The sequence below is a fragment of the Pelodiscus sinensis genome, chromosome 2, assembly GCF_052426305.1.
Source record: "Pelodiscus sinensis isolate ZL-2025 chromosome 2, ASM5242630v1, whole genome shotgun sequence".
Taxonomy (NCBI): domain Eukaryota; kingdom Metazoa; phylum Chordata; order Testudines; family Trionychidae; genus Pelodiscus; species Pelodiscus sinensis.
Window position 1 is genome coordinate 1,883,590 of NC_143053.1, and position 25,913 is coordinate 1,909,502.

Genomic DNA, 25,913 nt, shown 5'->3' on the forward strand with positions numbered 1-25,913 from the left:
TTTTTTAGATCATTGATAAAAATGCGATATAAAATCAGTTGAAATGTCATGTTCACAATACTCTGTGGACTTCTTCAAATGCAGAGTACCTCTTGTTTCCCTCCTCACCCGTTGGGCTCTTTTAATGTATGTTAAGTTGGGCATCCAAAGATTAAGACTCCCATAATCACAGGTTGCTTTTGGAAATGTGAGCACGTGTTCTCTGCAACCACTCCCTCCTGTGCTGAGTTAATTTTGCTCTATATGTCTTCTCTGGTAGCAACAGAAAATGACAATACGTTATTCCAACTGTCATTCAGTTGATGGACCTTGGAAATTCTATTGCACCTATTTGAAACACTGAGATGTGTTGTGTTGTCTTCAGCTTCTTGTGAACATATTGCTTTCCATGAAATTTTGACTTCTGCAGAAGAAGCTATGGTACAGAGAAAAAGAATCTGACTTTTTAAACTTTGTTTAAAGTTTTTTTAAGGCAGTTACCTTGATTGGAAGAAACAAAGATGTTGTGGACTATTTCATCAGTTGTCCAGTTTCAGAGAGAAAAGATTACATGTCCCGGACTCATGCCAGAGTGATTCGAACCACTAATACTTACAGACTTGTGGATTCCAGTTTGACGGGCGTTTATGTCAACGATGTTAGAATCTGTGGTGAGTTTAGAAGGAAAACGTTCAAGGGCATCCTTGTGTATCCCTCTTTAGGATCAGATGCTAGGATATACATATGTATTCGATACTTATTTAACGTTTATATTATAGCTTCTTTATTGAATGAAGTAATACATCCAATAATAGTTCTGAACTTTGGAAAAGAATGGTAAACGTGTAACGATGTATATTGTGTTCGTTGTACATTTTCAGGTTCAGTCATCTTGCAGGAAGGAGATACTGTTACCTTCGGACACCCTGCAGGGAATGATATCAAGCCTGGAACACAAGTTCGTCAGCCAAATTCAGAATTTTACTTTCTGGTATGTTTTATTCCTTCTTTAAGCTGTTGCAAGAGTAGCTAAAGCATGGATTCACGTTGTTACACAGGGCAGCTTGTGGCTACTCTCTTCTTAATAGAAGGCAGGCCCCATTTTGATCCAGGTGTTTTCATTTCCAGCTGGATGGGGGTAGCTGTGATCTGATCCATCTTACATTAGATGGATGTGAGATGCTGATGTAGCCCTTGTGCTGCTGGCAGGGTCCCATCAGCAGAGACTTCTGTTCTAAGTAGTGATACTGAAGAGAACTCCCAGAAGCTTAGTATCCTGGTAACTTGGATTCTTTCAGTACACCAGTAGCTCTGTTAATGCTACAGCGTCTGGGAATGGGACATATACTTAAAGGTTACTGCAGAAAACTAACTTGCATTCAAATTAGAAGACTTGAAAAAACTTGACTTCCTGTAAGTCTGAAAGCTGACATCTGTTAATCAGCAGTACATGATGCATTTGAAAAGGAAGTAGGCCTCCTCGTTTTAGTCTCCTGGACCTTGAATTCAAATAAGGCTGTGTTTCAGATAAACTTCTTGCACTTCTGTTTCAGTTTGAACATTGTTACTGTGGGATCGATCAGCCGCAAAGTGCCTGTAGAGAAATGAAGAATTTGCCACCACAGGTAAGGGGGCAAAGCAGGGGAAAAAGAAATTACTGGCCATATTGAGGGTATTTCATGTGACAAACAAGGATCCTTTTCTCAGCAAAGAAAACCAACAGTGGGAATACGGGAAATGCTTTCTGACCCCCTGAATCGGTTTCCCTGCTCGTTTCAAGAGTCATGCTGTTTGCGTTCAATACGCAAGTGCAAAAGGTTCAGACAGATAAGATCCAGGCCCAGTATGGTTTACATTTTAGACAAGATATAACGAATGACAACAACAAACCAAATGGAGATTTGGGGAAGGAAAGACAGTGGTTACAGAAATGTCATTCTGGTTTTTTACGTGCAAGTCTTGAAGATTGTTATAGTGAACACATCATATAAATGAAAAAATAATAAATACCTATTGTCTGTATACATTCCTGGATCCTGCCTTCACCAAACACTGCTCCACCCTTCCCTCTACCTCTCCCCACTTGCTGAATTCCCTCGGATCACTCCTGCACCCCTTCTAAATACTTTCAAGGGTGCCTATGATGGCTAGACAGAATGAGAAATAGGTGCTACTGGAACTTGTACCCGTTAATAAAAACCAGCCCTGACTACACTTGGAGGGCAATACATTTCAGTATCTCAGCCATAAAACTTGGGTCACCGGCTACGTATGGAAAAGAAGGCTTTTTATACGCCCTCCAGTCACAAACTGTGCCTCCATAACGTGCAGTACTTTAGAAGGGGGAGTGGTAGTGGGTGGCAGTGGTAAAGAGGGCTTAAGTATATATGAAATGTCAAGTCAACCATGCCATGTGGATTTCTGTTTTTACACTTAATATGTGAAACCAAAGTTCATTCCTTTTCAGTTACTTATACTTAGCATTTTGTGGTGCTGACTCTTATCTCCTTTGTACAGATTCAGTTACCACTGCTGGCGGCTCCTGAAACCCCACAAATGTACAATTCAGTTTTGGAGTTCGAGAAAAATGTTGGCCTTCCCATTATATCCCAGCTGATACAGACGTCTCACATAGTCCCAAGTAGTGGAGCTGAATCTAAATCTAGCACATGCTATGGTGCTGTGCAGCCTTCTATGGTCACTGTGAGTCTGCCATTAACACCAGCTGGTTCGGTGTTGTCTTCAGCTAAATCTTCTCTGTGTAGAAATCCCTTTAATGTGACTTCAAATAAATCAGAAATGCCTCCAGCATCTACATCAACTGTTGCAATACCAGATACGTCACCTGATTCTCAGATTGTACGTTCTGCTTCACCCGAATATGTCCATGGGAATAGTTCAACAGTTACCGCAGAGCCTTCTCAGCAGAGTGTCTTTGAAATTGCACAGTCTTGTTCGTTTCAGGAAAACGGTGCAAGGAGAGCAGAACTGGATAATTCTGACTTTTTCTGTGTGAAACCAAGTGAAGACCATGCACACTCATCAGGAAGCATGCCACAGTTTTACAGACCATTCCTGGATGAGAGACACGCCAGTGGTGAAATAGAGAGACAACCTCCTGACGCAGTGTGTTATAATCTGGAACCTTCACCACCTTTTCCTCGCTCTAGTGATACCACAGACACATGTGACAGTAGCCAACATGGAAGAACAGTTGTCAGAGCTGGTCTTCCCGATAACAGTCTAGAGCTTTCAGATCCTTTTCAAATAGAAACTGGAAGCCACCTTGATCCCAAGACACTAGCTGCTGTAGCCAGTAAGTCAGTGCTTGGAAGTTGTGCAAACGCTGATGATGACGAAGAGCCGATAGAGATCGACATTATTAGCAGCTCTAAAGAAACAGCTGAACACGAAACTTCTGAGAGTTCAGAAACTGGCATTCAAGTGCAAGTCAGAGAAGTGATAAATGAAGCTGTGAAAAGTGCTCAGGTGCCATCAGTCAGTGATTATGCGGAGAATTCAATGGAAAAGGAAAGTTTGACGGAAGAACAGAATGAGTACGTGTTGGAGCAGCATCCTGTTGACGTTTGTATGTATGGAACGCCACATGCTGCTGCAGCTGTTATTGGTGCTGAGACTTGTGAATACCATTCAAAGAGAAAGGGCCATTGTCACGTAAATCGCCTGTCAGAATCAGTTACTGTTGAAAATTGTTTGGAAAACAGTGACTGTGTGACAATAAACAGAGTCCCAGAAGACATTGCTCTGGGTAGAGATCCAGATAGTGGGTTTCCTGCAAAAGAAGTAGTGAGTCCAAAGAAGCTAGTGAATGCAGCTGATGTAGAAGAGCTGGATTTGCTTCCTGAAACTGTTATGGCCATAGACGGAGCTCAGGAAGCAAGCATGCCATTTGTGCCAGACTCAGAATGTCCACATAGTGTTTGGCATTCTGAGATCAAAAACGAGATCTGCAAAGATGAGCTGACTTCAGTTATAAAGGAAAACAGCCTTATGCCAAATGAGAAAGCAGTACAAGAAAGTATTGATATTGTAGAAAGGGACAGCTGTCCCTTGGCTGACAGAGAGTTGGAAACTCAGAAGCCTGACACTACTGTAGACATTCAAGAAGGAGCTGACCCTAACAATGATAGAATCATGACTATATCAAACAGAGAATTGGGACTACATAGAGATCGTGTTTTTGAGGATAAGATGCAAAATGCTTTAGATCAGGACTACGCGCCTTCAGACACTGGGATATTGACCCTAGACTATGAGGACTCTCATAACATTCTGACAACGTGTGCAGCAAAAGAAATGTCTGCTTGTGAGAGTGCTGTTGGTTCTGCTAAATCCCAAGAAAATGAAAATGACCGTGTCAGCGGAGTCGCCTTATTCCAGAGCTGTGTTACGGAACAAGTTGTCTCGAGAGCCAGTGGAACAAAGATTGTCCAGTATCTGGATGTGCTTCATCCAGAAGAGGAGGAATCATCAATGGATTCTCATGTGGTAGTGGATGGGCTTGTAACCAAGATACTGAAAAACAATGCAGAGCCCACAGCACCCAAGAACTTGCCCTCATGTGCACAATATATCTCAGATTATCATGTACATTCTCCTTCTAAGGACCATATCCTATCTGAAGATACACACTTGGAAGATGTAACTTATGATTCTTCCTGTAATTGTGTGCCGTCATCTTCTGAATCTTTGCACAGTGAAATTTCCTCACTCCAACCATCTCCAAAGGAAGAAGAAACATGTAATTCAGAGGCAATTGTCAAACCTTGGAGTAGAACAGTGGTAGAAATGATTTCTCCTGAGTGTCCTTGCAGGTATGAAGACTCTGGAGCTTTTGCGTCTGCCAAGAGGTCCATTAGTGAAAAAGTGAACCAAGAAACTAATATCCAGCCATTGTCTCAAAATGAAACTGAAACATCTGTGAAACAGAAACCATGCAATAAGGCAAGTACTTCTCATGCCACTCTGTGTATAGAGTCTGAAGGCTTTCATTCAGACCATGAATGTCCGACTACCTCTGTAGCTACAAAAGGTGTGCCACAGGAGGTTAGTGATTTTGGTATCAATGATATACATGTGGAAATAAGTGCTTCTGAAGAGGATGAAAAGCAAGCAAATAGGAATGTAACGATGGGTAGTCATGTTGGACACGGAGACAAAGATAAGAGTGAATCAAAGATGGATTCCGTGGATACAGAAGCGAGGATATCTTCAGTTACCGATTATATTGAAGGACCATGTGCAAAAGTGGGAACTCAAAGTAGGCTAATAAATGAGAGAGAAATAAACTTACTGCCTACAGAGACTGCTGTAAGTGGAAACAAAAATAGTGTGTCAAAGAATAGTATCTGTGAGGAGGAAGTAAACGTGTCAATGGATATTAATTTGAATAGTCAACAGTTTTCAGAGCCCTATCAAAGTACCATACAACATAACAATGCAAGTGAAAATTCCTGGAAAGAGTTATCTGAACCAATGGAGTTAGATTCCATAGCAAAGAAAAAGCTTTCTTCCGAAACCTTTGAAGAAAAACCAGTATTTGTAACTTCAGGTTCTTCTCCCGATAAAGTGACACTTTTTGAAAAAACAGAGAAATTGGTAGAGGCGATAAATACTAAGCCACCGATTGATGTAGATGAAGAACTTATTGATGAGGGTCTGCTACAGGAGAGTGACTGCACTCCTGAGGGAAAGAAGTCTCCATGGAAAGAAGAGGACCAGTCATATGTCTCAATGGTTGAAAGAGAATTGGAAGAAAACACAAACACCAACTGTATTAAAACAGTTGAAGTCTTTGCTGGCCGTACTTTGGATTCCACTTCTAATGAGAGGAGTGATACTGATTGCCAGGAACTGAAAACCACTTGCTCAGTAGTGGATGATACAACACTGGGGGGGGAGCAGTATGATCAGTCAACTAGTAGCGACAATACGTTTTATGAAAAGACAGATGAAGATAACGTTGAAAGCAAAGAGAAGATGAAAATACCTGGAGAGAGACATGACTTAGGAACAGCCATTAATGATGGTATATTTGAACAAGAGACAAATCTAGAAAAGGAAGATCTAGATAAAGAGATGGAGATTGTGGCAAATGTATGTGGTGAACAAACAAATCTTAATCACAGCAGCATTACTGAAGAACCCACCAACAGGCTGAAAAGAAATACAGCATATTACTCTTCAGACTTAGAGGAAGGAAAAGCAAATGATCTTTCTCCATTATGCTTATCCAAACTTACTTCTCTAGTAGCAGAAAGAAGCTTGAACTTTAATGATTATTCCTGTTCGCAAATACAATCCCCTTACTATGAGACTAAAAGGGACATGGAAAACATTCCAGAACCTCTGAATGATTACAGCTTGCCTCAGAAGGACACCAGGAATGAAGAAGATATGAAGTTGAATGATGAAAAGAGAGTTGAGGCAGTAAACCATAAATGGAGTGTAAAATCAGTTACAGTGGACAACGAATTTAAGCACAGTGATGCATGTTGCAGTGAGTTTGATTTAGGAACATTGAATAATTGCCAAGAGGAAAATGAGAATTTGTCTGTCAGCTCTGCCCATTTGGCATTTCAACAGCAATCTGGTGCAGATGATGAACAGCAGGAGACAGATTCCCATGCCGTGGAATTCCAGCATTTGGACAGTAAAGTAGACTGGAACTCCAAAGAGGATATTATGACACAATCACTTTATCCAAAGGACTTCATCATAGACAGTGGTAGGAAGAAGCTACGCGAACAAAATATGACTACTGAAATCTTGACACTGACTGGTTTGGAGAGCAGTGATCAAAGAAGTATATACCAAGAGGAAAGTGGAATCCAACTGCAAACTTCTGAATTGGACACACGACCATGCAGTGTAGACAGAAATGATTTTGCAGTTGGGAGGCAAACTCTTACATTTGAAAAGCCTGAATCTGCTAAAGAAAATATGAATGAAAACCTCATAAAGGAAACTGAAACTGACTCAATCGAAGGGTCTGAGTCATTCAGTTCTGAGGAGCTGAATTTCTCAGCTTCAGAAGTTGAAAAGGAAAAGGAAGAAGATAACATGAGAACAAGAATTGGAACTGAAATGCAGTCTGATGGAAGCAAAATTCTGAAGGAAAGAGACACTGTTGTCTCTGATCCAAACAGTGTCTCTAGCAGCGTTATTCTACCTGCTGACCTGGACTGCAAACCAAATAAAGATCAGCTTGGCAGAGTGATTGAAACAGCTCATGTCAAATCAATGATAGGTTCAGAAAAGTCAACAGACTTGAGTTTGGAAGAAAAGAGCTATTCTCTTTGCAATGCAGAATATGATCTAAGTGAAGTTAGAATCGCTGGACCTGAAAATTGTAGTACAGGTATGGTAGTTGGTGAATCCGGTCACTTAGTAAAAAACCCAACACTGAGAGAAGAAAAAACAGAGAACCAAACAACTGCAGACTGTAATCTTGAGCCCGTATGTTTGTATAGTTCTATAGAATTTCCTTGCGTACCAGAAAGCCAGAGAGAAATGGAAGCAGTGAAAGGCTATGCACAGGTTGATTTGAATAAGGGAGATGCACATTGTTCAGGTGAACTTGTAGGAAATGTTGATTCTAATTCTGTCCAAGGCAGAAAAAATCTAGAGGAGAATCTGGAGCCTAAGAATAGCTTGCTGGATGATTGCAGTAAAGAATTAGATGTGGAGACACCATCTATATCTTTTGGAGCCCTAAAATCTGTTAAGGGCTCTCCGGTAAACGAAATGCTGACCAGTCTCTGTGCAGAAAAAGATGACATTAATCAGAAAACAGAAACAGACGAACTGGTATATATGCAGCAAGAAAGCCAAGACTGTGAATCCCTGAAATCCCAAGCAAACCTATGCCAGCCCACAGAATGTGCAAATGTTTCTGAAGGCAGTAATGAAGGTTTAAATGTTTCAGAGTCTACATTTATGAACAGGATGGGCACTTCTAAAGAGCAGAATAAAGCTCAGAATAAAAAGACAGACAAAACCAATTATTTCAGAGCACCGAAAAGACACATCGATAGAGACAAATATTCTGAAACTTCACTTTCTGAAGATGAGCAGTGCTCCCAAAAGAGAATCTGCCCTTTGAGGTCTCTTGCCATGCAGGAGTCTGTATCTGACCTGCCTAGTCCAAATGTAGCCTTATTTTCCACTCCCACTGATGTGAATGAGAAAACTCTTCAGCGCCTTAATGAAGTGGAGAAGGAAAATAGTAAAAATATTGCACGCTTGGTGAGAGAATTTTTTAAAAAAAGAAATGACTCTGAGAACTTGGTAAATGAAAACCCCAAACCTGAAATGTCTGTGCCGCCTATTGAAAGCAAAGTAGAAGACGACAGTAACTGTACGTGTGTAGGTGAAATAGACAGTGATGGCTGGACAAGGAGAGATGGAAGCAATTTACGTCTGTTGTCAAGTATTGACCCTCCGGTAAATGGAAACCAGTCAGTGAAATTAATATCTGAGTCCCAGAGTCTCCCCCTTGAAAGTCAGTTCAGGGTTAGTGAACTTGCTGCCAGTTCAGCAGATTCACAGACTGGTGTACTAGAAAAAGACGCAAGTCAAGTTCCAGAAAGCCCAAGTGCAGATTCCCTGTCTGAAGAGGAACAGTTTCAGTCAAGGGTGTGTTTAGCCTTAGATAGTAAATATTTTTCTGCTAAATCGCCCCTGACATCCCCTGACGTAGCTTCTGAACAGAGCACCAAAGCATCCGGTTTGGACTTCATATTCTCTGACTTATCGAATAGCTCGGTTGAAGGTGATCATCATTTGCTTACCCAAAAAGTAAATAGCAGGATTTCTAGTGGAGCAGGTGATGGGCTCCCCACAGGTGTTTGCAGTGACAGTTGCGATGTAGCTGGTATTGACACAGTGTCAGGTTTTTCATGCAACTCCTTAGACGCCTCAGCTGCGCATTGGAGCAGAGACACAACTATATCTTCAGATCTTGTGGCAGCAGCTAGAGAAAGCAGCCAGTGTGTTGCAAGCGAGTGGCCACAGAAGTTGGAGTCAGAAGACCATGTTGAAAGCATCACAGACAGAAATGAGCTGGCAGTACTGCACGAGGCTGAGGGAGCGCTCGATGGTGACAGAACACCTAGTCTAGAAGACTTATCCATTCCTGCGTCCCATGTGACTTCACTAACTGGAGCCAGTCCTAGTTCACCGAAGAGCATCTTCAAGGTAGAAAGTGATGCAGACCAGCACGAAGCCCCTGAATTTTGCACTCACAGCAACACGCAACATGGCGAAATCTTCGGTCTTCAGACAAAATCCGCATGCTCTCCCTGCCAAGGTAATTGTTTAAAGTGTAAGGAAAAGTACATGTGTTAAGGCAGCAGAATACATTTTGGGAAGGCATATGTTGCGGTGGCTGTAATGAATTTGGCTGTCACAGCACATGCCACATTTATCATGGTAGATAGTTCCAATTATTCAGAGAAATTATAGTTACCTGGTTTCACAGTGATAAACTTTCCTGAGGAATGTCACACATTTACAGTGCTTGGAAACCAATGTTTCCTTATCGTACCAAGTTGGAAGTAGCTTACTTGTGTTACTTTGGCTCCTGACTTTCAGTTATAAATTTAGTGTGCTTATATTTTAATATAGGCACACACTGTTCATCTTCCAGCATGCTTTTTCTTGCATTCCTTATGATGTGGTCAGAGCAGCCTGAGTGATATGGTTAATGCGGACTGAATTTGCTGAAAAGCATACAGATCCTTGAATACTAGGACTGGAAGGGACCTCGAGAGGTCATCAAGTCCAGTCCCCTGCCCTCATGGCAGGACCAAATACTGTCTAGACCATCGCTGATAGACATTTATCTAACCTATTCTTAAATATCTCCAGTGATGGAGATTCCACAACCTCCCTGGGCAATTTATTCCAGTGTTTGACCACCCTGACAGGAACTTTTTCCTAATGTCCAACCTAAACCTCCCTTGCTGCAGTTTAAGCTGATTGCTTCTTGTTCTATCCTCAGAGGCCAAGATGAACAAGTTTTCTCCCTCCTCCTTATGACACCCTTTTAGATACTAAAAACGGCTCTCATGTCCCCCCTCAATCTTCTCTTTTCTGAACTAAACAAACCCAATTCCTTCAGCCTTCCCTCATAAGTCATGTTCTCTAGACCTTTAATCATTCTCGTTGCTCTTCTCTGGACCCTCTCCAATTTTTCCACATTTTCTTGAAATGCGGTGCCCAGAACTGGACACAATATTCCAACTGAGGCCTAACCAGCGCAGAGTAGAGTGGAAGAATGACTCTCGTGTCTTGCTCACAACACACCTGTTAATACATCCCAGAATCATGTTTGCTTTTTTTTGTAACAGCATCACACTGCTGACTTATATTCAGCTTGTGGTCCACTATAACCCCTAGATCCCTTTCTGCAGTACTCCTTCCCAGACTGTCGCTTCCCATTCTGTATGTGTGAAACTGATTGTTCCTTCTTAAGTGGAGCACTTTGCATTTGTCTTTATTAAACTTCATCCTATGTATCTCAGACCATTTCTCCGATTTGTCCAGATCATTTTGAATTATGACCCTATCCTCCAGATTAGTTGCAACCCCTCCCAGCTTGGTATCATCTGCAAACTTAATAAGTGTACTTTCTATGCCAATATCTAAATAATCGATGAAGATATTGAACAGAGCCGGTCCCAAAACAGACCCCCGAGGAACTCCACTTGTTATGCCTTTCCAGCAGGATTGTAAACCATTAATAACTACTCTCTGAGTATGGTTATCCAGCCAGTTATGCACCCACCTTATAGTAGCCCCATCTAAGTTGTATTTACCTAGTTTATTGATAAAAATATCATGCGAGACCGTATCAAATGCCTTACTAAAGTCTAGGTATACCACATCCACCGCTTCTCCCTTATCAACAAGACTCGTTATCCTATTAAAGAAAGCTATCAGATTGGTTTGACATGATTTGTTCTTTACAAATCCATGCTGGCTGTTCCCTATCACCTTGCCACTTTCCAAGTGTTTACAGATGATTTCCTTAATTACTTGCTCCATTATCTTCCCTGGCACAGAAGTTAAACTAACTGGTCTGTAGTTTCCTGGGTTGTTCTTATTTCCCTTTTTATAGATGGGCACTATATTTCCCCTTTTCCAGTCCTCTGGAATCTCTCCTGTCTCCCATGATTTTCCAAAGATGATAGTTAGAGGCTCCGATACCTCCTCTATCAGCTCCCTGAGTATTCTAGGATGCATTTCATCAGGCCCTGGTGACTTGCAGGCATCTAACTTTTCTAGGTGATTTTTAACTTGTTCTTTGCACTCCAGAATCTCAGCTTCCGTTTAAGAACGGTTTCTAACCCTGTGGCTGTGAAGATAGTTCAGACCGTAACCCAGCGCCCGCCTGAGCTGATAAACCACCGCATAACGCTGCCTGGTCCATTGTCCTCTGTAAATCTGAAGGGATAAATGATACTCTCAGCGAAGGACGCCTCTTAGTAGTACAGTCTGACTAAATAAAGTTGTTCATTCTAAAATGTAACTCTCTTCTGAGGGTAGAAAACTACCATTGAATCAAGGACGGAGGGTCGGAGGCACCCAACTGTTTCAGGTTTCTTCTTTGTTTCTTTGAACAACCCAAAGCATGTGAGGTATTCCACAAAAGCAAGTAGACAGTCGCTGCCCAAAGAGCTGGCATTAAGGAGGGCGCTCCATGTGTGAGAGAAGGCAGGGAGGAGCAGGGGGTATCTAGGCAGAATTCAGGGCAAAAGGAGACAAGGTTAAGGGTTAGGGATGTGAACGGTTAGCCGGTTAGCATCATCCTGGTTCCGGGAACAGCCTGGTCAGAGGGCTGCTCCCGCCCCATGTGGGGTCAGGAGCCGGCAGCCTGCTCCTGCCCCCCCTTTCCTGCAGGGCTGCTGGCTCCTGCTGTCAGCCATCCCTCCTTTACCTCCGCATGGGGGAGCTGGGTGCTGCAGCCCTTCCAGAATTGGGGTGGAGGCCGGCAGTGACAGCCCCATGTGGCCAGGGGAGGGCAGGAGCGGCAGCAGCCCCCGCTGGGATCCTGCTCAATCAGTTAACCAGTGAACCCAGCATTTAACCGGTTAACTGATTCACTGGGATTTTACACCCTGTTAAGGTGCTAGCTGAGTGACAAGTAGCAGAAGCTTGAATTCGATAGGAGGAGCCGAAGTGGGGATTGGAATAGTCTAGATCTGTCAATACTAAATTAAGGTCTGGATGTTTTCCCTCCCCCCAGATGTAAGCCCTGCAGCCACAGTGGATTGGAACCCTCACTCGCCTACACGAGAACCAATTGTAGCCCGTGTAAAACGAGGCGCTGCGCCCCAGACACGGTTAAAGAGAGAACTTTCTCCTAGGGAACATGACGGGAGCATTTCCCCTCCATCCAAAAAGTGTCCCCTTGTTGCTGCAGTTTCTCCAGGGTCTGCCAATGAGGAACCAGCACCAAATCAGAAGGAAATTGGCGCTCCTGACACTACAGGATCATCCAGCGCTTCTCAGACAAGTCTCACTGACCTTGCCCAAACGCCCTCCATGCCTGTCACTTCTGATCACCTCAGAGAGTGTCCTGCAGCTCGCTCTCCAGTAACCTCAGCTCTGCACAAACGTCGTGCCTCAGAAACTGCAGACTGCTCTCTGCCAGGCTGTTCATCTCAGCCACGGTCTGTAGCAAATCTTCCGATTCAAGACCGGATCCCCTCTTCTTGCACCTTTGAGGCACGCAGGTTCAGCCGACCAGCTTCAGAACGAGCTTGCTCCTCCGACGAGGAAGCGGCCTGTCACTCCAAGGGTTTTGCTGCTGATATGGAGGAATTTCCATCCACGGCTACAGAGAGTTTGAGGGCTGTTGCCCTCTTGTCTAGAACCAAAACTCTGGGCAGTTTCTCTGCCGCTGAAAATGCTGCTCCCAAAGCAAGTTCCAGCAGTTCAGATGGAATGGAGAGTGAGGCCCGGAGTGCCTGGGCTTCGTCGGAGGGCGACATTGAGTTCCAGCTGAGCCAGTGTCAGACGGTGCTTGGCGAGATTTCGCAGGCTCTCCGGGCTGTGGAGGGCATTGACGAAGCGCACATGAATGAATGGAGGTAAAGCTTTCTTTTCCAGTCAGTAGCTGTCAGACTAATGAGACCATTGGGGAGACAGTCACAGTGGTCAGGCCTCACTACCTGATCCTCGGCAAGTCACGCTCACCTCACTACCTCAGTTTGCCCGTTGGTAAAATAGCATTAGCAGCCTAAAAGGTCCCTGTGAAATGGCTGCGTAAGCAAGTGGTAAATTTACTAAACGGTCTTGAGTTTTATTTCCTGCTCTCAAGTGACCCTCGATGTGGGACAGAATTTCTTCTGGGTAAAATCGCTTCATGCGCTGGTGCCAGCCCAGTGGTGAATTTGGGGAAAGGGCTTTCAGCCAATATTTGTCATCAGCATGAAAGCCTAAGTCAGTGGGTCAGAGCAGGGAGCTGCTGGAGTACTCTGTGAGCTGGGGTTGGGTTTATTCACTTGTCTAGTCTCTCCAGTCCATGCCCTTTCTGGGCCCATGTAAAAGTCCTGGTCAGTTTCCTCCACTCTTCAGAAGGTCCCAGCCTTTTCCCCAGACCTTGGTTGGACTTCCGACAATCCCCCATGTCTCTCTCCTTAATACAGCAGCCTGCTAGCTCTCCTCCTGGGAGCTGGAGTTAGACCTTGGGCCTATTGTGGAATCTCAGGCGGCTTCCCTGAAGCTCCCCCACCCCCACCCCCACCTCCTCACTCAGTCCTTCTGAGCTCCGGCTGGGAGGGTCCACGAGGCAGCCTTCCTCTGCTAACTCGGAGCTGTGCGTAACTGATGGCTTCAAAACTTGCATCAGTCAGAATAGCTGTTTATGCAAATTGGAAGCTTAATAGTTAAATGTTGCCAGGTGATTGCTTCATGATTCTGCTTTTTTAAAAAAAATAAAGAGACCAGATTGAAACGTTGCAGAAAGATACAAAAATGCCCAAGACCTACATTGCAGTCGTGGGAAACACTGGAGCAGGGAAAAGCAGCTTGTTAAACGCCTTGCTGGATGAGGAAGCCGTGCTGCCTACTTCTGCCATGAGAGCCTGCACTGCTGTGGTGGTGGAGATCTCCAGGAACGCTGGGAAGAGTCTGTATGAAGCGGATGTGGAGTTTCTTTCTAAAGAAGTAGGTAGCAGGCATCAATCTAACTGTCCCTAGGTGGCTCTTCTCTGCCATCAGAATGGTTGTGACAGAACTGGCAGCTGTAAAGGCGTTAGGGAAGAATCATTTTGTTTCTGTGGAGCGCAGATGCATTTTGTCTTGGCACATAACCCTTTATGGGCAAAATCTGAAATCTTTCTCCTCGTGGATGTGTCTTCTGTCTCTGGCTTCCTGAAACCTATTCTCCTAATTTGGATCGTCTTGCTTTGTCTCTGGTCGTGCTACATTACTGAGCAAGTGTTCCACTAGGTGTTTAAAGCCAATCTGCAAAACTTAAAGGGCATAGTCTTCATTGCACGTGAGGGTTGGCAACTTGAAACCCAACGTTTTCAATGCCTTTTGTACAGTCTTGCTGTAATTTGAGTGCCATTCATCTGAAAAGTTTGGCTATTCCTGTAGATCTTTGGGGTTGTATTATAATTTGTAGAGGTTTCATAGGGGTTTCCAAGGCTAGAAGGGACCACTATCTTTATCTAGTCTGACCTCCTATATGACACAGGACATAAATCTTCCACAAAAAAATTTAGAATATATCTTTAAGAAAAACACCCTGTCCTGACTTAAATGGTCAGGGATGGAAAATTCACCATGACTCTTGGTAAGTTTGTTCAAGTGGTTCCTCGCATCATTCTAAATGTGCGCCTTATTTCCAGTTAGACTTGCATAGGTTTCTAAACGGGGAGAAGTAAAATAACTATAATGAAATTAAAGTCTCTCTGGCCTTATTCCTATGGGAGGTTAAACTGACATGAGCGTTTGTGGTGTCTGTGGTGGTGCTAATTTGATCTTTTACAGGAAACCCCTGAGATGCGACCACCCGAGTTCCGACTCCCCGCACTTACAGCCATTTTTGTAAGTGCGGAAGGGGCCGAAACCCCCAACTTACGTCCTTGGTCCCGCATTTACGACTGCACACGACACCTATCGTAAATGAGGGTTCGAGTTACAACGTCCCCGACTTGCTATGCTTCCCCAGGAACCGATCGCATCGCAAGTCGGGGGCCGCCTGTAGTTGGATTCTACTTTTGAGATTTATCGTGACAAGGTTTGAAAAATCCACATATACTTGGAGATCAGAAAGTTTTTCCAGGCAAGTGCCCTTAGACTAGCATTTAATTTAAAATTGGAATGGTCAAAAATGATTTGGGGTGCCCGTTGGAAAGAGCCAGATCTTCAGAAATTGCTCCTCAGTGAAATTCAGACCCCCTGAAAATGTCTAAAAAGCGCGCGCACAGTCACAGCTTAAGTTCCTTGGGTGGCCTCACCCGTAGAACATTAGAATGGTGACAGGAGAGTCCGGGAGCTTTTGAGCCTTCCGGCAGGCACAGCTAGTCAGAATCCAACAGTCTGACCACACCCAGTAGGTGCATCCCATGTGTGAAGTGAGAGCCCAGCTTGGAAAAGGTTGGTTACTAGGAAGTAAACTTCATTTCTTTGAGTGCTGCTCCCAGTGTGTGTTCGACTGTGGATACACGTGTCCCCTGTGCCGGAGACTGAAGAATTCTTGCAAGTTATGTCCATTGGTCTACAGCTGTGCTCTTGCGGAGCTTTCGAAAGTGAAAGTAGTTTAGACGTGGCTTTTTCGGCGAAACCCCCCCCCTTGTCAAAAAGCCGTGTAAATCTCGTTTTTTGAGGAAAAATGGCTTTTCAACAGAGCGGAGTGGTCACAGATAAAGCCGCGTCTAAACTACTTTCACTTTCAAAATCTCTGCTTTCGAAAGTGAGATTGGAAGAAGATATGCGAACTCCGCAAATCTTCCCCATAGTCTAGACATAGCCCTAGAGGCAGAGTCAGTCTTCAGCTAGGAGGTGTCCTAGCTAGGAGCTCCCTCCCTGACTAACCTCTCCTTCAAAAGCTTGCGGGGGTCCCAGAGGGATCTATCTTGGGTCTGGTTCTAATCAACATCTTCATAAATGATTTGGGTAACGGCATAGAAAATGCACTTGCAAAGATGGCTGGCAATATCCAACCAGGCGGGTTTGCAAGTGCTTGGGACAATGGATGAAAATTTGAAATTATGTTTACAAACTGGAGAAGTGGCCTGAAATAAGTAGGATGAAATGGAATAGCTATCAATGCACAGTACTACACTTAGGAGGGAATCATCAGTTACACAAATACAAGGTGGGAAATGACTTCCTAGGGTGGATCTGGGGTCGTAGTCTCTCACAAACTGAATGAGTCAACAATGGAACATAGCAGCAAAAGCAGGTATTGGGCTGAGATGTATGAGGGGTTGTGAGCAAGGCATGAGAAATAATTCTCCCATTCTGTCCAGTACTAATAAGGCCTCAAGTGGAGTTCTGTGTCTTGTTTTGGATTCCACGCTTCGGGAAAGATGTAGACAAATTGGAGAAAGTCCAGAGGAGAGCAACAAAACTGTTTAAAGGTCTGGAAAATGTCCTGTGGGGAAAGACTGGAAAAAACTGGGTGAGGGGGGAACATAGTAGTCTAAGTATGTAAAAGGTTGTTATAAAGAGGAGAGACTAAATGATTCTCCTTATCCCACTGAGGACTGGACAAGAAATAATGGAGAAAAGGCAGTTTGGGTGAGACTTTAGGAAAAGTGTAGGTAGTGAAGTAAAGGACCAAATTATTTAGGGAAGTTGTGGCATCTCCATCATGGAGGTTTTTAAGAACAGGTTAGAAAACACATGTTGGATGGTCTAGATAATACTCAGTCCTGGTTCAAAGCAGGGGAGTCTGTTGAGCTCTCTTCCAGTTCTACATGTCTAGGATTCCAAAACATTTAAATATGGTGTTTTGTGTGGTTTTAATTAAATTCCAATTAGCCTCCTAATGCATCTTGATGCAAATTATATATAAAAAGTTGATCTAATAAATAAGCAATGTGTCATTCACCATTAACACACTAATCTGAAAATATTAAACTATATAACTGCTTAAATACATGCAGATAGTTGTAATGTACTCTCTTAAGCAGCAAAAAAATGTACCAGAGCTAGCATAAAGGCTCTGTCTAGTTATAAGTTAACATGTTTTAACATTTATATCAACCAGTGAGAATGCACCTTTCTTCAGAAAATAATTGAAGTACAAGAGCAAGAGATGATTAATAAAATCAGTGATTTAAATCAAAGATTTCCACTTTGCAATTTAAATCCTGATTTAAATGAATCCTCCCATCACCCTTCAGTTTAAAAATAGGAATGTTGCTCATGCTATATGTTGGAGCAATCATGCAGATTCTTGGTACCAGTTACTAGCACTGCTATTCCTACTGTATCTCTAATTGTAGTGCGTAAGTATTATGGCAAAAGGGAGCTGTGTAAATATCCGAGGGGGAGAATCAGAGCTGAGTGGAAAACTGTCATCAGTATTGAAGGGAGAAAACAAAATAAAACAAACAGCTTTTAAAATGTTTGAAAATATTTACTGTTTTATCGACTAGCTGGTGTAATCTGTTAAAAATGGTTCTTAGTTTCAGCAAAGCAGCTGTAATGGAACCCCTTCCTCTGTTTGTGTTAAAATGTCTTGGGGGCAAACAGAGCATCTAGTCTGTTTCATTGGAGCTTGGATAGGTATTCTTTATGTAGCAAATTACTATCTTAACTGTTGGGAATAGTGTCTCAGTTGTTTCCACGTTTCTGTTTCAGGAGTGGGACAATGAGCTGAAAGCACTCCTAGAAGATATGAAAGACAAATCTGGCAACTTAAAGAAGCGATGCCCAGATCGCAAGACTGAAGCGGGCGCTGCCTATAGCCGTGTGAAAGCTGTTTATGGGATGATAGCAGAACTTCCAAAGCTGAAGGAGATGAAGGAGGTGACCCAGCATCTTGGGACAGTAAAACACATCTCTGCGGAGAAGGTAAATGCAGCATGTGACCTTTCTCCCTCCCACCTAGTCAGGCTATTTCAGATCGATAGAGATGATAAATGGAGTAGCTCAGCCTGTTACCTTTAGGGAACCTTACTCTTGTTTTCTCTCCCTTACTTAGGCATCAGATTTCCGCACAAAAATAGAGAAATTCATTGACTCTCGGACTGACAACTTACGTGACATGAAAGGTGGAGAATTTTGGCCTATTGTTAAATGTGTCAAGATCTGTGTTCCTGGTGCTGATGTCTTAAAGACTGGGGCAGTGCTGGTGGATTTGCCTGGAATAAGAGATTCCAATGCTGCCAGGGATAATGCTGCCAAAGAGGTACAATGGCATCTGTGAAATTGCAGCCCTCTTAAGGCTGTGCGTTGTTTTGTTTTTAAACCCTTCTGTCCCTTCTGGTTCCCAGCCCCTGATCTGTATCAGAAGCAGCATCTTTCTCCTTAGCCGTCATATCATGATTTTGCACGTAACACACATCAATATGCGCTGGGAAAATGAGCAGTCTCTTTCCTTTTCCTCTTCTTTCAGACAAACGTTTGCAGCATCGTGTAACTGACGTATGGCACTTACTGCTGCACGATGCCATACTGGCAAGTTGATTCCTAAAACGAGGCTTAGTAGCGTCCGTGGATAAGTGGTCTCCACAGCTGCATTGATTGGGATCCAATTACATGTGCTGTTCATCTTTGTGTTTGAAGTCTATAAGAAATTACCATAGATGCTAGTGTATTGCACGGTTAGGTGCGCTGACGACATTTCCCCCTCAGAAGGATCAATTGTTATTAGAAACTGATCACTGTGCTAGATGAAACATTGATCTGTCTCCTATAGCAGTATGATGGCAGTGTTCTTTTCTGGAGTTGCTGTTTTACACTTATATGCTGTATAGTGCAGCTGTGTGTTTGTAAGAAGAAACGTTAACTAGTCAGTAGGGATGTCAGCGAGTAGTCGACTAGACAACCGATATGCCCAGGCGTATCGGTTAATCTTGTTGACTACTCACATTTCCCCATCCCCCCTGCTGCCTCCGTATCAGAGGCAGCAGCTGGCAGGGAGGGAGAAGGCTGCCATGAAGCAGCCTTTAACCATGGCAGGCCCAGGCTCACCTCAGACAGAGGCTACTCCAGGAGATGTGGAGCTTGGACCCCCCGCGGACAAGGACTGCTGCTACCCTGCGCTGCTGCCCCTGTATCAGAAGCAGCAGTGAGGGCAACAGGCAGTTGGTCCATGTGGGGAGCATGGGGTGGCGGGGGGCTCCCTGGGAGTGGGGCCGGAAGGCACTGGCTGCCGGCCCCACCCCCGGGGACTATAGAATAGTCCAGTAACCAGTAAGAATTCATGCAGTTACTGGACGAGTCGGTTAACGGATAGCTAGCATCCCCGCTAGTCAGAGGTAATGCAGTTGTGTTTTGTGCCTAGGCAGGCCTTCTCTGCCATTGCACTCACTTTTGTGCATCTCCATCAGCAGCACCACCAAACTGTGTGGCAGCAGTGTGTTCTCTCCTAGTGCTTCAATAGATGAGTGCAAAATGGTTCCTGTTACATTTGGAAACCGATTCACCATTTTAGACATGTGACTCTTCTATGGCAATTCTGAAAGCTGCTGCCCAGAGATAGGTTTGGAATTTGTTACTCGCATTATCCAACTGGAGATTCCACTTAATATTTCACTCTGCCTCTCGGACGTCCAGGCACGTTTGGAGGTGCTGAAGCAGTTCAGTGTGTCTTAAAAAACCCAACTTTTCGGGACAGTTCTTCCTGTGTTATTTAGTGAGAGCTGATTGAAGCTCTCAACTGCCAGAACAAATCGCTATGGTTTTCCTGTTAACTGGCTTTTCTTTCCACCCGTTAGTACTTAAAGAACTGCAATGCGGTGTGGGTAGTCGCCAGCATCACCAGAGCAGTGGATGACAAGACTGCCAAAGAGATGTTGAGTGCGAACCTGCGGAGGCAGCTGCTCATGGATGGTCAGTTTGGGAGTCTAGCTTTTGTTTGTACTAAGACTGATGACTTCAACGTTACGGAAATAATGAGGTAATGTCAGCTCTCGTGAGCCTGTTGCCTTAGCATCTGTGACGGGGTCAGGGCAGAGGGCTATAGGAGAGTGATAAAGGGAAATCTATTGGCCCTATAGAAATAGGTCCCTGTTCCCAATGTGGACTGCCAAGGACTCATCCAGAACCAGCAGCACCTGCTAGGACCAACCAGGCCAAGTAAGAGGCTTCCAGACGCAAGGGAGCCAGATGAATCAGAACCCCCGGGAGCCAAGTAAGAACCAGTTGAGCCTGGTTTCCAAGCTTCCCTCCTGTTAGCTCGGAGCGCGAGGAAGGGGCTGAGGAGAGACGGTGCTGTGGAGGGTCTGGCCGCAGAAAGTGCAAGCAGGTCCCAGGAGGAAGAGCCTGCGATGGGGAAGGTGCTAGGGAAGGCCTAGGGGAGGTGGCAGCTGTTACTGTCGTGCAGCTGTTGTTGGAGACATTTGCAGGCTGCTGCTTTCCCAGGGCCTGGGGCTGGACCCCAGAGTAGAGGGCAGCCTGGGTTCTCCCCTGTGCTTCCTTTTTTGTTGCCCCCCCGGAATTAGTTGGCGTCTGGGGCTCTTTGGGTCCCCCTGTAGGCTGGGGGAGGGTCCCGGATCCCAGTAGCACCACACTGAGGGGCCACAGAGACTGTGGAGTTGGGTTTCTCCTCTTTTCCCCATGCTGAGAGTAGCTCAGCAAGCAGTTGACCTGGAAGCATGGGACCCACCAGGATGGAGGGGGACTCTGTCACTCATGTCTTGCATGGGGCGGTGATGGATCACTCAGGCTCTGGTAAACTAAGAGCCACTTCAGCCACTTGCCGGGGTCACGAGTTGCTCTGAACTTCAATGAAATTGGGCCACTTAGACATTGAGGTAGAGCATTGAGGTGAACCACTGACCCTAAGGGCTCACAAGTTCCTGTGTGGCAAGCCGGCGTTCCTCTACAGTGCACTCACACCCCTGTGGGCACTGCCGCAGGACAGTGAAAGGCAGCGTGGCTCGCCACGCACCAAGCCGTATCGTGTGCAGAGTTCAGGAAACGATCACTTACGTGTCCTGGTCTGGCTGGGGGGAGGTGATAAGCCGTATGGATTACTGGCCACGGCAGAGAACGCAGATCATCACAGCTGGAAAAGTCCATGTGCTCTGAACTTTTCCCTCCTGTGTCTGTGTCAGTCCATTGTAATTCTGTACGTTTTTCCTGTAATGTCCACAGCTTTGCTGGCTGGGAACTTGATCCATAAGCTGTTAGCTTAACCGGAGTCTTCCCGTGACTTCATGGGGCTCTGGATCGAGTCTAGTGCAGCAGCTCTCAACCTGAGGCCCAATTAGCACATAGCTCTGGCCCAGTTGTGTGTTTAAAAAACCCTCAACATTTGCTGCTCTGGTCTGGGAGGGGTTGGGGCTGGAATTCCCAGGTTTTAGGTGGGGCTCCAATTCTGGGGGTGGGTTCTGAGGTCCAGCTGCCTGGCCCCATGCCCAGAACTCGGGCGGGGTGCTGGGCATAGGGAACGGGGGGACATGCCGCTGCCCTATGGTATGAGGGCCCTAGATTCTAGTGTGATGTGCCAGCCAATGAGCCGTGGGACTTACCCTTGCAGAAGAGCTTTGCAAACAAAATGAGTGGCATGGGACTGTCAGATTTGTTCGCAGGGAATTGCTGCTGGCAGCAGGCAATGAAGGCAGAAAAAGGACGCACTTACCGTAGCGTATCTGTGCGTGCGCTGTCCTTTTATGCAGCGACTCTCTGTGTGTGCGGCCTGATTCTTACCTGATCTGGATCTTGCAGTGATCTGGACCTGAGAGGTGAAATCCAGCCCATAGAAAGGTCACTGGGAGAGCTGGAGAATCAGCGGGTGCAAATGGAATTGGAAAAGGACTCCCTGTATTTTCAACTCCAGCAGGAGGTTGGTAGCTCTTTCCCTCTTCCTACCACAGGGCTCTGGGGGCAGATTCATTTGGGTCTGGAAACTGCTTCCAGGCAGTAGGAAATCATGTCTGCTAGTGGTTACGCACTTGACTCTGAGAGAGAGAGAAACCAGCTGTTCTCCTGCCGCCAACCTCGTACCTCCCGCAGTGACTCGGATGGCTGGCGTGTCGGAGCTGGGGGCGCCGGCTGGTCCAGTGGGGAGAAGGCGCTGGGGTGGTCCTGGCATGGTATATGAAGAGTATGTGGCTCAACCCTTGACAGCAGCACGCTGTGAGGGGCTGCCAGGGCAGAGGGGGATGCTCTGACGTCTAGTCCATTGCTGAGCTGTACCTCAGCGTATGTCTCTCCGGAGCTTTGCCTTGCACAGTTTGAAACCATGTGAGAAGAGTTGGAATGCAGTTCTGGAGTCTGCAGGGGAATGGAGCTAGGCTCTGTGCAGCGGCTGTGGTAACGGGCTTTAATAGCGATGGGAGCGGGTGGGTGGAAATTCCGCCTCAAGTGCACAGATTGATTATTGCTGCTCCACAGTGTGCAGCTGGCGTCTGTATCGCTGTCGTGGCGTGGCGTGCCAGTCCCAGCTGTGCTCTCTTCTGGGTACAGCGGCAACTGTTGTGGTCAGTCGTGGCCTGTCATTGTTTCTAGTTCATGGGAGAGTTTCTGATTTACACCCATCACAGAGCTTAGGAAAGAACATTCTGAAACAATCTCCTAAAGCCTGTTTAACGTCTAGAGTACCTAGAGTTGCTGGTCCCTGGACCAGCCAAGGAAATCGCCCAGAAACAGGGAGCTGAAGCAGCACTAAAGCTAGTTTATTAATACAGATTCTTAAGGGTAAGATGATACTCACCCTCGCACTCAGACTGGCAGGTGAAGGGAGGCTGCAGGCGTAGCAGAGAACTTCCAATTTCACAGGCAGCTCAAACTGGCCAGGCGTCAGCTTCCAGGACACCGACCATGAGGCTCACGGCTCTCCCTGGATCCCCTCGGATCCGCAGGAGGGCTACCGCCTCTGAGTCAGTCCTGGGTGTCATGTTGTTACATCCCTTCTGAAAGGAGATGATCTTCCTGGCCGCTTGTCAGTTAATTTGATCTTCTTTCCAGAGTCTTTGTCTGCCTTAAGAAGTCACAGATCCGAAACTGCCTTTGGTTGGGTATTTTGCATTCACACATGCCACAGGTTACATACATATTCGTAAGTCCAAATAAAATCCAGCTTCATAGCCTTGAATAACAAGCAGTTGCATTGTCTAACGTACTAGAGAGAACATGCCACGGGCGTGATAAAAAATCTTAACAGAAATTGAGATTAAGACAGCCAAGGTTAGGGAGGAGGGAGAGGCAGAGGAGTACGTCTGGTCAGCTAGACACCAGCGGAGAGGGGCGTCGTGTCTGACTGGTTACGCCTGCGGGACACAGCCTGGTATTTGGGGCACTGTGGAACTTCAAGCTCCTTGTGTTTTTAATGCTTCCAGTATTCTGTTCTTTTGTAGCAGCAACAGCAAGAACATGGCCCAGAAAATCCAGCCTCGTTCCAGACCGAAAATGACATTAGGAAGAAAATCCTCGAGAAGGAATTCAAAGTGAGTGCCCTTGGGAGCCATAATCTGATCAACTTTTTATTCAAATGGGGAACTGTGGATTCTTCTTCCCCATCATGCTCTGCTGTGGGTTGTTCATGCACATCGTGTGCCTGGAGCTGGAGAATTTGAAAATAGCCTCTGCTATCTGTGCATGCGCCTCGCCTCGCCTCTCCTCATACCTCTAGCCGAGTGAATTGGGGCGGTGCAAATTAGCAGCGTCTCCAGTTACTTCTCCTAGCTGCACGAGCCAGTACGGAACCTCTGTCTGCAGCTCTGGCTTCATCCCTTAAAATCCCATTTGGTTTTGTCCGTAGTTTTTAGCATCTCGAACAGCTAATCCTGTTAGTGTTTTCGTAGTTTGCAGGGCTAGATGAATGGGGGGGGGACTTCCCTTTCCCTCCCCACGTACGGATATTGGCCCATACCCAGGACTTGGGGCGTCCAATGCTGCGTTTCCTGCCCACAGCCCTCCTTTGCCGGTGAAGACTGCCATGCCAGGACTGCCTGGGGAGCTCCCATTACAGTCAGGTGCAGCGTCTGCCACCTGTTCTCCAGCTGCTCCTGGAAAGGGCTGGAATTCCCCCTTTGAAAACTATGGAAAAGGCCAGGAAGCCTCAATTGGTCCCAGGGTGGGGAAACCCCCTGGGCCTTGCCCTGATTGAACAAGTTTCACGCCGGTGCCAGATAATCTGCTCTCGTAGGTCCCTGGTGGGATCGTCCCAGAAACTGAGAGAGCAGTCTCAGGCACCGAGACTGCCCTCCTCAGCATCCACTCTGCAGCCATCGGATCCAGCTCCGAGCAAGCCAAGTGTTCCACCCCCACAGGGCTGACAGTAGACCCTGCGAGCTAGGGCCATCTGGGAAGTGGAGGTTCTCTGAGCCTCTCAACACAAAGGTTTGGTTCTTTCCCAAGTTTACAACTGAACGTTGCTTTTAACCATCTTCAGTTAAATGAAACAAGCACAGAAACAGTTTCCTCGTGACATGTGTTTAGTAGTTTACATCAGTGCAATACTGCTCTGTATTTGCTTCTTGGGAGGGAGGGGTCTTGTCTCTGCTGCCGGTTGTGTGTTGAGTACTTCCTAAGGAGGTGTGGGGTTGACCGGTCAGTTTGTAACTCTGGTGTCTGTGACCCTGGTGTTTGTAAGAGCCAGCAGGCTCTTACTACATTTAAAAGGCTGGTGCGCAGCAGGGGCAGGACTAGTTGACAAGTCACTTACATCCCTAGTACAGACGTGGTCGCCTCATCTCAAAAAAGAACGGGAAGCGATTGTCTAGGAAGGATCCTGCAGAAAGGGATCTGGGGGTCAGCGTGGGCCACAAGCAAAATAGGAGCCAACAGTGTGATAAGGTGCAAAAAAAGCAAATGTGATTCTGGGATGAATTAACAGGAGTGTTGTGAGCAAGACACGAGGAGTCATTCTTCAGCTCTACTTTGCGCTGGTTAGGCCTCAGTTGGAGTACTGTGTCTAGTTCTGGGCACCACATTTCAAGAAAGATGTGGAGAAATTGGAGAGGGTCCAGAGAAGAGCGACAAGAATGATGAAAGGTCTAGAGAACATGACCTATGAGGGAAGGCTGAAGGAATTGGGTTTGTTTAGTTTAGAAAAGAGAAGACTGAGGGGGGACATGAGAGCTGTTTTCAGGTGTCTAAAAGGGTGTCATAAGGAGGAGGGAGAAAACTCGTTCATCTTGGCCTCTGAGGATAGAACAAGCAGCAATGGGCTTAAACTGCAGCAAGGGAGGTTGAGGTTGGACATTAGGAAAAAGTTCCTACCTGTCAGGGTGGTTAAACACTGGAATAAATTGCCCAGAGAGGTTGTGGAATCCCCATCTCTGGAGATATTTAAGAGCAGGTTAGATAAATGTCTATCAGGGATGGTCTAGACAGTACTTGGTCCTGCCATGAGGGCAGGGGACTGGACTCGATGACCTCTCGAGGGTCCCTTCCAATCCTAGTATTCTATGATTCTAAGATCTTTTAGCATTGAAAAGGTTCAGAAAAGGACAACTAAAATGCTGAGGGGTTTGGAACGGATCCCAAATGAAGAGAGATTAAAAAGACTTGGACTTTTCGGCTTAGAAAAGGGGAGACTCGGGGGCATGATAGAGGTCTATAACATCATGAGAGGTGTGGAGAAAGTGAATACAGAAAAGTTATTTCCTTTTTCCCATAATAGAAGAACTAGGGGGTCACCAAATGAAATTAATAGGTAGCATGTTTAAAACAAACAAAATGAAGTTTTTCTTCATACAGCATGCAGTTAACCTGTGGAACTCCTTGCCACAGGATGTTGTGAAGACCAGGACTTTAACAGGGTTCAAGAA

General features: G+C 45.5%; 1 protein-coding gene across 15 annotated transcripts in view; it reads left to right on the forward strand.

Annotated features, from left to right (window-relative positions):
• LOC102447370 (uncharacterized) overlaps positions 1-25,913 on the forward strand; it is a 106,548-nt gene that overhangs the window by 12,910 nt on the left and 67,725 nt on the right. For 14 of the 15 annotated variants that reach the window (XR_016348661.1, XR_016348656.1, XR_016348659.1 and 11 more), the window contains exons 3-13: positions 463-650; positions 861-970; positions 1,533-1,604; positions 2,497-9,310; positions 12,251-13,097; positions 13,950-14,175; positions 17,830-18,042; positions 18,173-18,379; positions 19,911-20,092; positions 21,865-21,982; positions 23,496-23,585. Coding sequence is in view for 5 of the 15 variants with exons in the window: in XM_089776083.1 (XP_089632209.1) it covers positions 463-650; positions 861-970; positions 1,533-1,604; positions 2,497-9,310; positions 12,251-13,097; positions 13,950-14,175; positions 17,830-18,042; positions 18,173-18,379; positions 19,911-20,092; positions 21,865-21,982; positions 23,496-23,585 (9,067 nt within the window). In the remaining 10 variants the exon portion in view is untranslated. The remainder of the gene's footprint in view (positions 1-462; positions 651-860; positions 971-1,532; positions 1,605-2,496; positions 9,311-12,250; positions 13,098-13,949; positions 14,176-17,829; positions 18,043-18,172; positions 18,380-19,910; positions 20,093-21,864; positions 21,983-23,495; positions 23,586-25,913) is intronic. The other variant, XR_016348660.1, reaches the window with a different exon arrangement.